Raw genomic sequence first — 16,084 nt, forward strand, 5'->3', positions numbered from 1 at the left:
TTCTCATAACAGTGACGCATAGGTGTTTGCCCCATTGGAACGCAGAAACAGAAATAAGATTTCCCTGAAACTTGCTCTTGCTCTGTTTGACTAAAATGACAGTGAAGCACATTTAAACACATGGGAGCTTACCTGCCGAAGACTGAGGTTCCTGGGTTGGGAAGTGTGGATTCAGGTCTCTTGCAGTTGTCTTAACTGATCTTGGCTGGGTCACACTCCTTACGGTTTCAAACCCATTGTTAAAACTAATGTTCAGGTCTCTGTGAAGTGTTGGTACTACTTTTTGCCCACTGGTATCTAGTCTGTGGCCCTTGTGGGCTGGTCTCGTGTGTTCATGCAGTGCTCAGCATAGTCAGGTTCCAGGGTTATTTGGGGCCCTATGGGTTTCTCTGACAAAAGGATTTGATTGTATCTATTTAAATAAATGCTCTGATAATAAAAAGCTATGGTTTATTTTACCCCATATGAGAAAACAAAAGGAGTTGCATTTAAGACTCTTAACCTTCACTTGCTGGATACGTTTAGATGCTGCTCTATGATCAGTGCTGTAGGAGAGTACTGCGGGGGTAGATCTTTTGCATCGATTTGTGTAATCTGGCTGAAGTCTTGTGTGTGACTTCCTTTGAAATCATGGTTGTGATTTTGGGCGTGCAGCAAATCGGTTGGGCTCGATGATCTTAAAGGTCTTTTCCAACCTAAATGATTCTGTGATAAACCCTTTTTTGTGTCAAGTGGTTTTACTCTTAGAATGTTTCTTTATGAGTTTGTGTGTTCCCTAGTATTTTGGTGTTGCTTTCTGTCACTTGGAGCTTTGATTTTTAAAACTCTGAAGATGTGCTTCACAGTGTAAAAGGACACTCGTAAATCATTTGGATTTCTTGGGATCCCTCAACTGAAATAGGAAAACATTTTTAATTTCTGCCACTTTGTTTCACTTGTTTAAAATCGCAGCTCTGTATTGCCAGCAAATATTCATATAAAGTGTACTTCAGTGGAGTGAACGTGATGTCTCAGACTAGTGTCAATGAGTGCTTTATCTTGCAAGAGACACAAAAGTAGGCAATCCTTTTCTTGTGTTAAAGATTTCCCCCCTGCATTCTGAACAAGCTGGTGTAAAGTCTGCGAATCCAGTGTTGTCTGAAAGGTACGGTTATGAGAACAGGTTACAGGGTGTGGATTTACAGTTTGTTAGACGTTATACAGTAGTAGCCTGTCTGTGTGCTATTAACAATGTAAATAGCAGGCAGTGCACGCTGTTATTGTCCCATTCATCATGGTGTATTAGTAGTCAAATGGAAGTGACCCTGGAGTATTTGCTTGCCGTGTGGAAACCTTTTTACACAGGCATACCCGAAGAGCTCCTGCATGAAATATTAGCAATGACATTTAAGTTTATACTTTTTTTTTCTTACCTAGCTTGATACTGCATCACAGAAAGTAGATACTGAAAAATAAAGTTTATTATTCCTCTCTGATTTCCCCCCCCAGCATATATTTACTAGTTTTGCCTATTTTGCAGTAAGTTAGGTGTGCCCAAGGTCTTAATACTTTTAAAAATAAAGATCATATAAATAAATAAGCAAGACTTGCTACTTAATGAAGTGCAAATCGGATAATTTTATTTATTAATTTAATGTAACCTCAGTTGTGAAAAGGTGCCTGTGACTTAGATAAGTGTAGCTCTGATCCATCACAGCCATGTCAGATGTCCATGGTCATTGTATTTGCATCCAACTGTAAATCCAGTTGCAGCTGTTATTGCAGGTATCATGCTTAATTTTAATGTAGCACTAATAAGGTTTTTGGAAAACCTGGGATAGACCTGATTTTTATTTTTTTTTTTTAATGAAAAGTAATTAAATTGTTATGATGAAGATACTACAAAGGGAGCCCTTAATTCTGGAAGCCATTCGGTGTGGATATATTCTTTTGTCTGGGAGGAACAAAGTGGAGTCCGTGGGGCTCTACAGGGCTGACAACGTCATTCTGCCAGCAGTTACCTTGCATTATGGCACATTCACTCTTAAAGTGCAGCCCACTCAATTTATTTCATAATTGGTGTTCCATTAATGAACAAAAATGTGCATGTTGTTAAAAATACACATAGGCAAATTAGTAGCTTCAAAACAAAACTCTAGGGTCAGTTCTAGCACAGAGACGAACAAGTTTAACTTAATTTCTAAGTTACTGTTAAGATAAATCTATTACTTGAGGGTTGTTTTTTTTTAAGAAAATCAGTTTTCTTATAACAGTGTTAAACCTTTAGTGTTATAGATCCCTTAGCCATGTGTTTGGCAATAATGAATTTATACTATTATGTGTGCAGTTTCCTATTTTTTGTCTTCTTATGACTGAATAACATTTTTAGTTATATAAATGTAATATACCTTGAAGTTGTGTAGTAAATGTTGTATTTAATGCTCCAGTAGTCTCTGAATGCAGTTTTAACTGTTAAACTCTCTTCTTAAGAAACTGTATTCTTAAAACCAAAATTGTAGAAACTAATTTTATTAGTAAAAGTCTGCAAGTATGTGTGTTATCTCTGAAATCCACACATGCTCTGACATACTGTTATCTCTATTTCTCTCTCTTAATATAGCTGTTACACAGATCTCTGGCAGCAGATGGCTGGACTATAATGCACTGTTAAACAAATAAAACCATTAGGCATGTAATACTGCCTGGTAAACGACTGTGTGTTTAAAATGGTTTAAAACAATTAAATAGAAAATAAAGTTCATTTTTAAATTGGAAGAAAATCCAACCCCCTTTCAGAGTACATAAAACATCCCCTCTTACATTGTGTTTGTCATTTGAAGTCAGGCTTTTTTTATTACATTCTTGCATCTGGTGTAAGTTAATCAGTCCTAAATCAGTTTTCTAATAGATGTTTTCTACAAGTAATCGCTCCTTTTACATTTATCTTTGTAGGAAGATTTTTGCTTTTGTAATACTCCAGCACAAAATTATCTATTGCATTATATGCTCTTTTTTCCTCATTTTCAAATTTGATACAAATGTATTAAAATTATGTTTCAACACTAGTGTCATGGCTCTGTAATTAAACTGTTTTTCAATAATTGTCAGCAGCTGAGAGATGCCATTTTGTCTTTTTGTTTTTAGATATGCCAATATTTGGTCTTTGCCCGGCTCATGATGATTTCTATTTGGTGATGTGTAACCACTGTAATCAGGTCGTAAAACCACAGGCATTTCAATCACATTATGGTAAGTGCTTAACTATTTTTAATAATTAAGCGTGAGGTTAAATCAGGATTAAGCCTGGCAATTTTTTTAAAAATTGATGGTACATAGATCATTACATTATAAATAATGTCAAAGAACATAACCTGTGTTTAATCATTTTATATACATTCTAATGCAGTTACGTAAAGATCTTGTTCCTTTTAATTTTTTAATGCCTTCTTGAAATGCTGCATACATACAGTTCAATTTTGAAATGACATATATAGTGTATTTCACAGACAGTATGTGTAGTGTGTTTGTGTGTGTCATTTCTCCTTGTGTATTTGTACAGATTATTTTTACGGGGGTTCTGTTACAGTGTGAACTTGAGCTAAAAGCTAAATGTACAAATTTTGTTGTAAAATGTAGTATGCTTCCAATGGCCAGTAAGCTTGCTTATTTATTTTCAGAAGTATCAGTTTGTGTTTGTTTTACTGGTCCGATGGTTTTGTATATAAACTGTGCTAGGAAGCTCTTGTTGTGTTGGTTGGTGTTAGCCAGTGTTTATAGAGGACTGAGAAAATGTGAAGTGCTACGTAAGTTCAAGTGCTCAGTTACTTCCTACAAACCTAACTGGGGGAGGTTGGCAGTTCTTTTCCACTCCTCTCAAGACTAGAAATAAACCTCAAACAATTTCATGCCAGTATTTGAATAGGAGGTTTTTGGAATTCAGCTTTTCGTTTCTTGAGAAATTCATGAGATGTTTTCTGACCAAGGGCTAATAAAAAAGATAGACTTCTGAACTGTTCCTTCCTCCCTCTGTGTGTATGTATTTGTACACATTCCCTTTTTTCTAGGCCAGTGCACCTACTGATTGCCTTGGTGTTTAAAAGGATAGAAGATGCTGGATTTGGGTAGGGAGCCTCTTCTAGTGTTGAGAACAAGGGATAACGTGATAACTTTTCTTGCATCTTAAATAATCCAGTCCTTTGTCAAGAAAAGATATACTCGCTTCTGCTGCTTCCTGGAGATTGGGGAAGGGTCTTCCTATGCTGTGCAGAATGTGAACAACTTCTCCCTCTTTTCCACTTCTCACTTGTTTGTTTTTGTGTTATAATGCCTTATGGGTTATACCTCTACCCTTGCTGCTGGATTTGTGTCTCACAGAGTGACTCAGAGAAGAATCTGAATAGGTTTCTTACTAGTTCGCTTGTTATTCTGTGGATGACAGTACTAATAAAATTTTTAAAAAAAACCCCACAGTTTTCTGGACGTAAGTCTCCAGAGCTGTAGGGAGCCAGAAGAAGAAAAGGGCATCAGCTTTTCTTACTCTTTGTTGCTATAAGCCTTTGTATCAGCCAAAAGCAAGTCCACTCCTTGCCAGGGTGATTCCTCACCTGTCACTGAATATCAATTTGGGATGTCCAATAAGTTCTCCTAAAATATGACATTAAATTGATTCTGACAGTTAAAAATAAATTTATGGGGGAGGACTGGGTGGTACCCAGTTCTGAGTGTTGGCATATTGAATCTTCCATCTTCAGGTCAGTAATATGGAACTGGGTCAGGTTGGTAGTGATGGAGAGCTGTAGATATCTGCAGACACTCTGGGCTGTCATTCTGAAATGAGCAGGTGATCTCCAAATACTGTCTGACAAACAGGTGTCTGTACCGTAGGAACCAGTATCCTAGTTGTTGGCATGACCACCTTATGGGCAGATTGAAGAAGCAGTTCAAGAACTGAATAGGTACGGCATTGCTTCTTGACCATGGACGTGAAAACATGTGGTGTTGTAATGCTGCTTGTACCAGTGTTAAACTTGTTATGCAAAGTTAATTCAAACTCTTCTTTAAGCACTACTTGCAATTTAAAAGGGACACAGTGAAGAGGTAACTACAAAATGAAGGTATGGAAAACATTTTTAAAAAACCAAAAGAATAAATACTAACGTAATGTTCGCATTCTGTATCACATTTTAGGAGTGTGATCTGTAAACATGAATGAAACCTTCTCTAATGTAAACCTGACAACAGTGGCAGATTCATACTTCGAGAGAAATGTAGGAGGAGGGGATGGAAATGACGAGGTTATTCTTAGTATTTCTTAAGCCTATTCTGAACGATGCTCGGTGAGGGCTGCGGCGTGCAGAGGAAACAGGCGGGGTCATTCTGATGAGAAAAACAGGCTTGGGTGGGGTGAATGTCATTAAAGGACCTTAGTTTGCCAAACTAATAGCCTCAGAAAGGTAAGAAGGCTGACTTAGTGATTGTGTAGCGCTAGCTCTCATTGCTTTTTATCAGCCTTCACATTCTTGAAGTTCTTATGCAGTTGTCCCTTGTTTTAGCAAATTGAATGTGAGAGCTGATAAATATGGCAGGTGATTGATTACCAGGCAATGATGTATTTTATTTTTTTTAAACACAGTGTACTTCAGGAGAAGGAAATTGCTGAAGTCCTCAAAACACACGGTTCTTAAAACAAAAACTACACTATCGTGATAACAAGAAAGTAAACCACTCTTTGGATTCATCGCAGTTAGTTTGCCCTGAATTAGGTCTTTTATTTGTGGCATTATTTCAGGGATTGATAAAGGAGAGATTACTTCGAGTTCTGAAAAACTGCAGTGCATCAATGAAGCTGTACCTTTTTGTGATGTTCTTTGGGTCTTTTAAAGTTATTTTTAATTGTTACCAGAGAAATAGTAATCTCTTAAAATATTCTTCAACTCCTGGTGGTATGTGTTGCTTGTACTTGGTGTTCTTTGAAACTTGTCATGTGGGATTTTGTTTTCTGAAGTAGTAGAATATGCTCTTTTAAAATGTCACTTTTGTCGAAGGAAGGCTAAACAAACTATTAGCTAAACCTAATGAGCTAATTAATTTCTTCCAAAGCATATTTGTGATAAACTACTTAACTAGGTAGGCTGAAAGTGCATTGCAGGACATATGCTGGCTTTTTTCCCTGGACCACAAGTAGTTAGAAATAATTAAATGTAACCTCATTCATCAGAATATTTGACCTTTTTAGTAAAATACTTTATTGATACAAATCACAGTTTTTTGTATGTAACTGATACTTTTATATTTCAGAAGAGATATTAATTCAAAATTAAATTCTACTTTTTGAGGCAAGCATGCATTTGGAGTGTGAATTGCCATTTTAATAATTTATTCTGTACCGTTGGTATATATGCTATCATTGATTGGTAAAATTTGGTGATGTAATTGGTATGCAAATCACGATGGGTAGGTTAGTTTTAAAAAGCAATCTAATATAATGAGATACCTGAAGGCTGCTTGTGGTATTTTTTCTAGCCTGTGTACAACAGCTGACTGTCAGTACACTCAAATGATTTTACCCTCTTGGCCTAGGGTGGCGGTGATGCTGGGGATCTGGCAGGGCAGGAGCAGGCCAGCCAGACGGGGAGGAATTGTTTCAAGACAAATTCTCTGTTCAGTCACATCTCAGCTGCTTCATTTGTGGGGCTGGACAAGTGATTTAAGTCCTTTATTGCTACTGTTCTTCCTGCTGCTTTTTGAATGGTTACGCTTTCATGGTATCAGCATCTTCCTTGGATGGCTCAAGATCAACTCAGTGGTGAAAGATGGAGAAAAGGTATAATGTTCAGGCATTCAGTCTTGTGGGTGAAGCACCCGAGATTTCTCAGAATAGGTCATCATGATAAGCAAACACAGTGTTTTTCTCCAGCTGGCGTATTTCTCTACACTCTGGATGATCATGTGCCAGCCTCTCCAACTTCCATGCCACATAGACCCTCCCTCTGTATTTACATCAGGTGTATTTCTTATGGCCCTGCACAGTCTACTCTCAATATATAAATTCTTACAGTAAAAATGACTTTGCTGCCTGTCAAATTGCTAACTCTCAGGCTCCTCAAGACAGCGGGATGTGCCTGTGTCCCTTTTATTTCCTCTCTCTCCTTCCCACGAAAACGTGCTAGACACAGTTCTCGTGCTGCACCAAAAGGTTGCTCTCTGAGGAAGCCATCGCGACAGTTATTTCAGCTTGTTGGTAGAAACCCTGAAGTGACGTGGTTTTGGGGCCGTATGACCTTTCGTTGGTATTTCAGCCGTTCCACGGGTTTATCACATCTGCCTGTGGTTATCAGCCTCCTGACTGAGGAGAGCTGCTTCTCTGCACCATCTGGGCTGCTTTGTGGCTCAGAGAGAGGAGATAGCTCAGTAGTGTGGAAGTAGCATCAGTGTAGAGATGTGGGGTTTCTTCCTTCTAATTTTTCCTAGTTTTTTTGCAGAGGTGCTTGTTTCCTCTGTGCCTCGGTTTACATAAATACAAAGTGAGGTTGAACTCTCAGCAATAATAATGAAGGCTACCTGCAAAACTTAAACTGAGAGTGCCTGTGAGTCATGTAGTGATTGTGAAAACCATTAATACAGTACGTATTGGAAAGAGACGATAGCGCGTTGGGCTGTTGAGTCATTAAAAAGCTATGTCTAGTGTTTTGATTAACTTCCATGGGTTTGGCATGCAGTGGCAAAGGTGAGCAACTACTGTCAGCTTTGCTTGCTGCTGCTCTGTGTGCTGGCGGGGAATTGCTTAAGCATTTCAGTTTCCGATCAGCGTATGTTTAAACCTGAAGCATAGGATTCGGAAATGGGATAATAATACAGATTTGCCCACCTTTTGTGATTTCCAGGAGGCTGTGAGATTGGAATAGAGAAGGTCATCACACAACCTTATACTCAGCCTAGAGAGACTCAGAGGGGCAGATCCTGGCAGTAGAGAAGAGATGTTCACTCGTGTTACTTGGGTCCATCCTGCAAGTCAGTCTAAGGTCTCTTGTGAATCTCCTTCATCTAATTGTATAACCATACTCCTTCCTCTCTCAGCCAGTTCTCACACCCACCTTTAGTTAGCAGGTTTAGTACTTTGGCTAGTCATAAGGGGATTTTTTGATGTTGGTGTTAAGTGCTTGGATTTGGAAAAAACGTGGTATTTGTTGTGATTTTAATTGGGATAAATGATCCAATAACTATGCCTGCCAGTATGCTGTTGTATTTTGGATGTTATATCATATGTAATTTAAGTATTACAGTCCCTGCAGCATTACATATTTGGGTTCTTCTGACATATTGTGAATTGAATATAAATTTGTCCTACCCTCTTCTGTTGCCTCAAATTTGGCAGCAGCTAATTGTTCGGAAAAATCTAATGTCAGTACTTAATATTTTTAAGTTTTATTTTTTGAAGTTGTGCAGATGTTGCTTGTTTAGGATAGACTAGAAAGAGCGTTTAGCATTGATTACAAAGTCAAAGATAAAGTGTCTGTACAAGTCAGCATCTGAAGCAGATAGGAAAAGAAAGGAATGTACTGAATCTTGTTCCAAAGCCATTGGACCTGAGGATTGGGGGGTTTGTTGTTGGGTGGGTTGTTTTGTTTGGGGGAGGGGTGGGGGGTTGTTGTGTGGTTTTGGGGGTTGGATTTTTGTTGGGTTTTTTTTTTTTTTTTTTCCCCTCATAGGAGATTGCCTGAGCTCATCCACATTTTGGAGGTATAAGCCTTCATTATGGGCTGCATACTTTTGGCAGCAAGCAATTTGTTTCAGTAATTAAGTGTCCACTGTTCACTGATGTCTTTTTATAGCAGTATGAAAACATTTTATATAAATCGTAAGAATTTTCTTGGGTATCAGTAATCTTCTGTAGTAGTCTAATAACCAAAATAAAACTTGAATATTATGCGGTGTGTCACAGATGTGCTGGAGTAATCTGCCAAGCATATTGCCAAATGTGCACAGGTGGCATTTGGCATATTATGGCTCGAGTTAATGTATATGATTTAACAAATTATCATTGGCAGCTTCAGCAGCTTCTGTTTAAATACATAGTCCTCTCACAGTAGTTCGCACAGTCCAGGTTCCAGCAGTTGGATATTAATCTCCGGGTCCAGCAGCAACTAGTTTAATTTCTTGGCAGGGATTTGTGAAATTCTGTAGCTTTTGCAAGAATCAACTTGGCATATTCCCAAAAGGGAATGGGCTCAGAGGTCAGCACAGGATTCATTTCAGGAAAAATGTTTCAGCTGATTATTTAGTTATTTTTAAATAATGCATAATTAAATACGAAAGTATTACCACCTGGAAAGAAACTCTGTAAATATATTTCGGGCTTTGAAATGTGTACCCCAAAGCCATTAGCTGAATACCAGATGTGCCATGCAGATTTTAAGGAGCGATGAAGTTAGGTGCTGTGGTTAATTGTAACGTCACAAACGGTTCACATGCAGAAGGTTATTTTTGTAAGCATAATGGCTGTGGTCTTTGTTTATTACATGAAAGCATAGGGAGTCTGTTTGACAAGTTGATGGCAGTTTTCTAGTAAAACGTCCTCCTTTTTTGTGGGTACATTGGATTTGTCAAGCTCTGGTTGAAGACATAAAGCGATTTTAAGTATTAGCGAACAAAATATGTCATATTCAGCTTCAGATTTAAAAAAGAAATTGATTGTTCAGTTTACCACTTACCATGTAACTCATGTTATTCTACCTACAGCACTGTGTGTGCTAAAATATTACAACCTTACAAGTGCTTTGGTGTACTTTTGGCTTTTTGTACCTTTGGTTAGCATGAATCAAATTTCATACTGTTTTGCCGTAGCAGAAGACCTACAAGCAGAAATCCTTGTGGTTTATTACTGGCAGAATATCTTCTTATTCTATTTCTAAAATGTTAAAGTATTTAAAGCAAGTCTAACATACAAAATTATACAAGGGTTCTGTGAAAACCCTGTTCCTTTATAGTGATCTCCTTGCTAGGTACTTGGAGACTGGGACTGACTGCTCCCTTTTCAAGGTAAACATTGACAGGGGAAGAACAAGTGGAAAGAAAGAAAAACAAAGATATTTATCTTTGTGGGAAAAGAGGAATCAGTGCTGTGTTCACTGTGGCTTACAGAAATAGTTGTTCAGCAAGAGGGAGAAAGTTAGTATGTTGATGAATGGATTGAAGTAAGATCTGAAGAGAACAAATAGTTCTAATAAAAAGTAGCTGTTGAGTGTATTTGGAAGAAGCCAGCTGGGGTAGTCGCGTCAGGTCTACAATTAAAAGTGATTGACAATGGAGAGTTAAGGGGTCTAAAAGTCAATGTTAAGTTTCACCATTCAGAACTTATTTTGAATGATCAAATGGCACGTGGAGCAGAACACAGCTCTTGTAACCATCGTTTCAGATTTTGTGCAGGTTCAGGGAAGGCCGTTCTGCATCAGCTTACATGCCCCACATCCTCGGAAGGTTTCCTTCACAGTTAAAAGGGCTCTTTCTAATGCCTAAGCCACTCCTTCAAGCTGGAGCTCAGCCAGAGGAGGTGGCACACATCGTGAGGGCAGGCCGTGGGCACGCAGGGTTTGGCACGCAGCCCTAAGCTGAGTGCAGAAGAATGAAGCTGCAACCTGTTTAAGAGCTGGGGAGGTGGAAGAAGCCTGAACCGGAGTAAAAAAAAGGGCAGGATTTCTACCATTGAGGAGGAGAGTTGGGAATGTGTCAGAGCCATCGAGGTGTGAACTTGGGTGTTGGAAGGTGGGGTTTAGAAGTGGTTTAATTTCAAAAGCTAACCATATGCAAATCAATTACTTATAAGGACTTCCTCATTTATTTTGGGGGAAGAAGTATGTGTTCTGATGAACTGTATAGATTATTCCAAGAACTGCAAACCTCAGATGAACACCACAGCGCTTCATTATTCCAGGGAGAAGTATTCTGGGAAGCTTGTAAAACACTGAGTATTGAACTGTCACGAAGAAAATAGTTTGGGTTGTTTTTTGTTGCCTTTTTTTTTTTTTTTTTTTTCTCATGGAAGCACATAGTTTCAAGTTGCACAGACTGTACCCTCTCATCCCACCAGCCGACTCGAACTGCCGCATTTGGAAGAGAGAGGATTTGCACATAGTCTCTTTTTCTCTGCCAGCACAGCTATAAAGGTCAGATAGGAAATCTCATCAGTAACCATCGGTTACGTTAATTTTTTTTTGCCAAGATACCACGGCTCCCAGCACAGCGCTGTGCAGCACCTGGCTGGGGCAGCAGTGGCCAGCTAGCGCAGGCAGGAGGATGTCAGCTTTGGCAGGGCTGGTTCAGCACAGCTAGAATTAAGTGGTTTGCAGTCTTGGTGGGTGTGTGTCCGAGGAGGGGAAAGAGAGGATGCGGGGGAGTAGCTAAAAAGGGAAATGTAAAATGAAGAACTTAAGTAAAATACATATAAAAAGAAATAGATGAAGACAATAAGGAGGAAGCTAAATAGGAATGTAGGAGAAAATGACCTTGTAGGTGGGAGAACGAAGTAGGTACGGTGCTGGTTTTATTACTCTGCAGAGGGGGGAAAAGTAGAAGAAAGGAGGAGACATTTAACAGGGCAAAACAGACAAACGCTTTTTCACTAATTCTTCCTCTCTAGTGTTTTGGCTGCAATGCTGCTAGTGTGGTTTGTGTAACAACATGATGTTCCTGGATTTTGCACATTTTGGTGGAGGGTTGGGGGGAACAGCAGTGTGTCCTACTTGAGACACCTCTCCTGGCTTTATCGGGCACTGACCACCAGGGAAAGAGATGAATATGTGCATGCATGTGCACTTATTAGTAGGTCATCTTATTTTGTTTTCTTATACATCCCTCTTACTGTTTCTTGCTAGACTACTTACATTTCTTTAAAATTCTCTTTTTCTGTATTCTAAATACTATTCTTTTAGAGAGTAGGCTGTACGTGTAGCTTTCGGCAGCCTTTGCAGTAAGAGGAATGCCCACCAGTTCTCTACAAGTGGAGAGAAAAGGAGGTAGTGTACTAGACAGAAGAAAGTTATCCATGCTGGACCTACATAAAAGTGGTGTTTTGTAGGAACTTCTTCATCTGCTGCCTCAGGAAAGGTAGGCAGCATTTTGAAAGCTATATTCTCACCTAGAGCAGTAGTGCACCAAACGGTAACCAGGTGCGTGAGTATTGTGCTTTTGGAAAAACTTGAGACAATATTATTCTTATGCCAAATTAAAAGAAATCAATAACATTTTGTTTTTAGGCACAGCTACAAAGTAGCTGATACCTAGTTTACTTGGCATTATGTCAAGTAATTTCCACCTGTTACTTATTTACTCATTTTTGCTCAACAGTTTGCTGGCTTTTTAAAAACAAACTTGCAGGCATAGACATGATACTGCTTTGTTTTGTTTTTTTTCTTCCATGCAATATGATACTCTTAAAATCTAACATGATACGCATAAAGTCTAGAAACGTGTGTTTTCTAAGATATTGCCAGAAGAGGGAGTGTATAACACTTTGTATACAATGAAACCTGTAAGTTTACTGATGAATAGCAATCGATAACCATGTGATTTACATAATAAGAAAAAAATTGCAGGCTGAAATTCACTTTCAAAAGAGCACAATTAATGCCAACTTTTTAAGCTCCTTGTTAGGCTTAATTCAGTTTAGCACTAAATAACTATGTCCAAGCAATGTAAATGGCCTTGAAGTCAATTCATATTCCTAAATGTTCTGTTGTGTCTACCCATAAGAAAGATTCAAACAGCTTTTCAATAGCAGTCTTGGATTAGCTCTTGCAGTACCCAGCTTTGTAAGAGCTCCATAACAGTGTGAAACTAGAAAACAGTTACAAATATATTTTAAAAATGTAGAAAATAACAAACAGATAAATATGATAAGAAATTTTACATAAGTCTGTGATACTATTATTGACTAAATAGGCCTTCATCAGCTATCTTGGGCACTAACATCCAAAATACTTCCAAACCCCATTATCTGCTATTGATGAAACAAAACCATAAAGTAGTGTTTGTATAGAAAATCAATATTTTTACTCTATAATTTATGTAGATGTTCCTCCAGTTTGTCATGCAGCAGGGCAACAGGTTAATTCTTTGAACAACAGCAAAGTGATGTAGGAGAAAAAGCTATCAGTGTGTCTAATATGTAAACTCCAGATAAACTTTGCCTATTCTGCTGCCTCATACAAGTTCTGCAACGTCTGAGAGCACTGCTGGCTGCCAAGATTGCAATTACATTCTGTTTCCCCAGGTTGTATTAGAGAAAGAAGAGCCATCATCAAGAGATTCTTGTTCTCTTTTCTGTCCTCTGTTCCCCAGATAATGAGTTGCCCATGTTGGTATGAAACTCTCACTCTTTACACTGCTTTGTAAAGGATGCAATTAGACCAGGCTCCTGGAGAGTTGAAGCAGTTCCTACATAACTGAGTTTTTCCTCATTGTTTGGCAAGGTTGTCAGAAAATCTTTAACTCACAATTCTATATAGAGTAGCTTTTTGAAAGGAGGCCTCTTCTTTTAGCCTGATCACCTTCTTATGTTTTTACCCCATAAGATTTTCTTCCTCCACCAGGCAGAAGTATTGTGCCATGTCCTCTATGTGTGACCCCGCTGGCTGCAAAGAACCTGTTTGTCGTGTCTGGTGGTAGGAAAAGCCCTAGTTTCTGTGGTGCGTTGTGGCTAATTCTGTGGGTTAGGTGGAAGGTGTACCCCTTTCAGTGTGCCCTTCTACCTTTGAGCCTGAAATTTTCAGATGTTTGTGGATTATTTCCAGAGCTGGACTTGAGCTGATCAGAAGTTTTGTGTGTTATACTTTGATAGTTTTAAGAGCTATTCACTACTGTCCATAGATAATCATATGGAATTCATGGCTCCTCTCCTTGCTAAGAGGAAAATTGGCTGTGTCTCCTTTGTTACTATGTGGCTGAAGTCTTCATTTGAGTGTGTAGGCTAAGTATTTTGATGTTCTGCTGTTTTAGGGTAGACTTAGTGAAGTAATTGTTTTCATGTTTTTTTCACTTTTCTAGATCATAATGAGAAGCCTTACAGTACTTTGTAAGGCTCTGACCCTTCTCATCATTGGCATGGGCCTAGCTAGCACTCATTTTCTTCAGTTTCATTTTGGCTTACAGCCTCTGACAAGCCACATATAACCATGTATATGCCTGGAAGCATGCCATGTTGGCCCTCTCCTGGCCTCTAAGGTCAAAGGAAAGGTTTTTAAACTGCTGCAGTTCAGTCCCTTCCCCGTTATAGTGCCAGGTACTCTTTGACCAAAGGTCATCATGTGGGTCACAAAGCTATCCACCAGCCAGCTTCTAAAAATACCTGTGACTGCTTTGATAGCCGTAGAAATTATGGAAACTTATATATGTGTGTCATATTGCGAGACTTGGTGCTCACATCTTGATTGTCATGCATTGAGAATGACAGCTAATGTCACTTAAATTTGGTAGTGACCAGTTCCTTTCTCAGCCCAAGCCCCCATGAGATCAGTCAGTGTTCAGAATGAGGATGAGTACTGACCTTTAGAACCATACCTATCACCTTTGTGATCACAAGAATGTACCCAGGGAGGCTGGAGGCTTGGCAGATAGTTAGGACGTGCTGAAAGCCCTGATGAGCTCCTGGGCTGCTTGGTGTTTCCTCTGCCCTGCTACAGTTGTCCAGGTGGCAGTGGTCCACAATAGCTGTGGCTGCACGCTTGAAATCTAATGTACTTAAATGTCTTTTTCTGTTTTTAAGTCCCTGAAAATGGCATAAGTCTATATAGACACCTTTGCACTCTGTGTGTACACATGTGCTATATGGGTAGCAGTTATATTTTGTATTTCTGGTATAAACAAGCACATTGTGTAAGTGGAGTTGATACTAAAGCATAAAATGCAGTCACTTGAATGTGCACCAACAAGCCCGTCAAGTTGTTCCTCTGTACTCAGTCATTGGGCTTGCTCCACTCTTCTGAAACCAGAGGAACTTCTAAGCATGCCCACTTGGAAAAGGAAACACCAAAACCAGAAGTCTTGCCTGATATATTTGTGTTTTTTGCAACACATAAGACACTCTCCAAAGTGGCAGCTGCTAGAGAAAAAAAAATCCACTGATTTTGAAATCCATTGCCCTGTGGTTCTGGAGGTTCTGGGAATTTAATTCATGATGGTACTTCAGAGCACTCGTTTCCAGCTTCGGTAAAAAAGACACCCAAGGCCTTAAATACAAGTCAGTGGCACTACTTTTTATACAGTTTTGCTGCTCCCTGCACTAAGGCTGGTTTCGTAGTGTCACATAGCACATTGCGGGGTTCTTTCTGTGCACCCCTCATAGCAGCAAAGTCGGTTTTCCGAGTAACCACACTGGAGTTCTCAATTGATCGGCTTTGAGAAGTTTGGTGTTGACTCAAAGCCCATCATTCTCTTCCTTCCAGGAAGAATAATAATAGTAGCCAGTAACCAAACAATTCCTTTAAAGCATAATATTTACAACAAGACCATCTTGGACAGTACTAAATGTAAACATAAGCAGGCTGCAGTATAAGCAAGCCCAGCTTATGCAGTGTTGATATCAATCAGATGAAATTCCATGGAAGTCTAAATTTTCTTACGTACCCCTCAAAACTTCTAGGAAGTGGCAGACTAATCATTACTGCAGCTCACAACCCCGTTCTTTGTCATCCCCAGTTGCGTAGGCCTCCAGCCTGTTCCCTGGGATCAAGTCACGCTTTAATTCTTGCTAGTCCTCGCTCTGTTAATTGCTAGCTTTGGCACAAGAAGGCATGTGGTTTGTGAGACTGTCAGGTCTTTGGACGGATGGGTTTGCTCTTTGTTACAGAGAGAGCAGATGGTGCGAAGGCTTGAACTGAGCGGTCAGGATTGGGGGAGAGGGCAGGAACGCTTTTTGCTGTGGCAGTATTAGCTCGTGCCAGCCAGCTTGAAGTGATTGTGAAATTGGTGCCTGAGATTGCTGAATTTTGAGAAAGGATAAATGAGTTATTTCATGTGCAGTGGAGATAATGAAGCCTGGTCATCTGTGGCTTTGTCCTGTGTGTTTTGCCATCTCTCTCCCTCCTGTTGCAACACCTCCTGCTCTGTGCAC

General features: G+C 39.3%; 1 protein-coding gene across 7 annotated transcripts in view; it reads left to right on the forward strand.

The window, feature by feature from the left end:
* ATXN7 (ataxin 7) overlaps positions 1 to 16,084 on the forward strand; it is a 91,664-nt gene that overhangs the window by 48,292 nt on the left and 27,288 nt on the right. For 6 of the 7 annotated variants that reach the window (XM_049826090.1, XM_049826088.1, XM_049826092.1 and 3 more), the window contains one exon: positions 3,124 to 3,228. The exons of the other annotated variant lie outside the window; for it this stretch is intronic. In XM_049826090.1, coding sequence (XP_049682047.1) covers positions 3,124 to 3,228 — 105 coding nt within the window. The remainder of the gene's footprint in view (positions 1 to 3,123; positions 3,229 to 16,084) is intronic. 7 annotated transcript variants of the gene reach the window in all.

The sequence above is a fragment of the Accipiter gentilis genome, chromosome 23 (assembly GCF_929443795.1).
Source record: "Accipiter gentilis chromosome 23, bAccGen1.1, whole genome shotgun sequence".
Lineage (NCBI taxonomy): Eukaryota > Metazoa > Chordata > Aves > Accipitriformes > Accipitridae > Astur > Astur gentilis.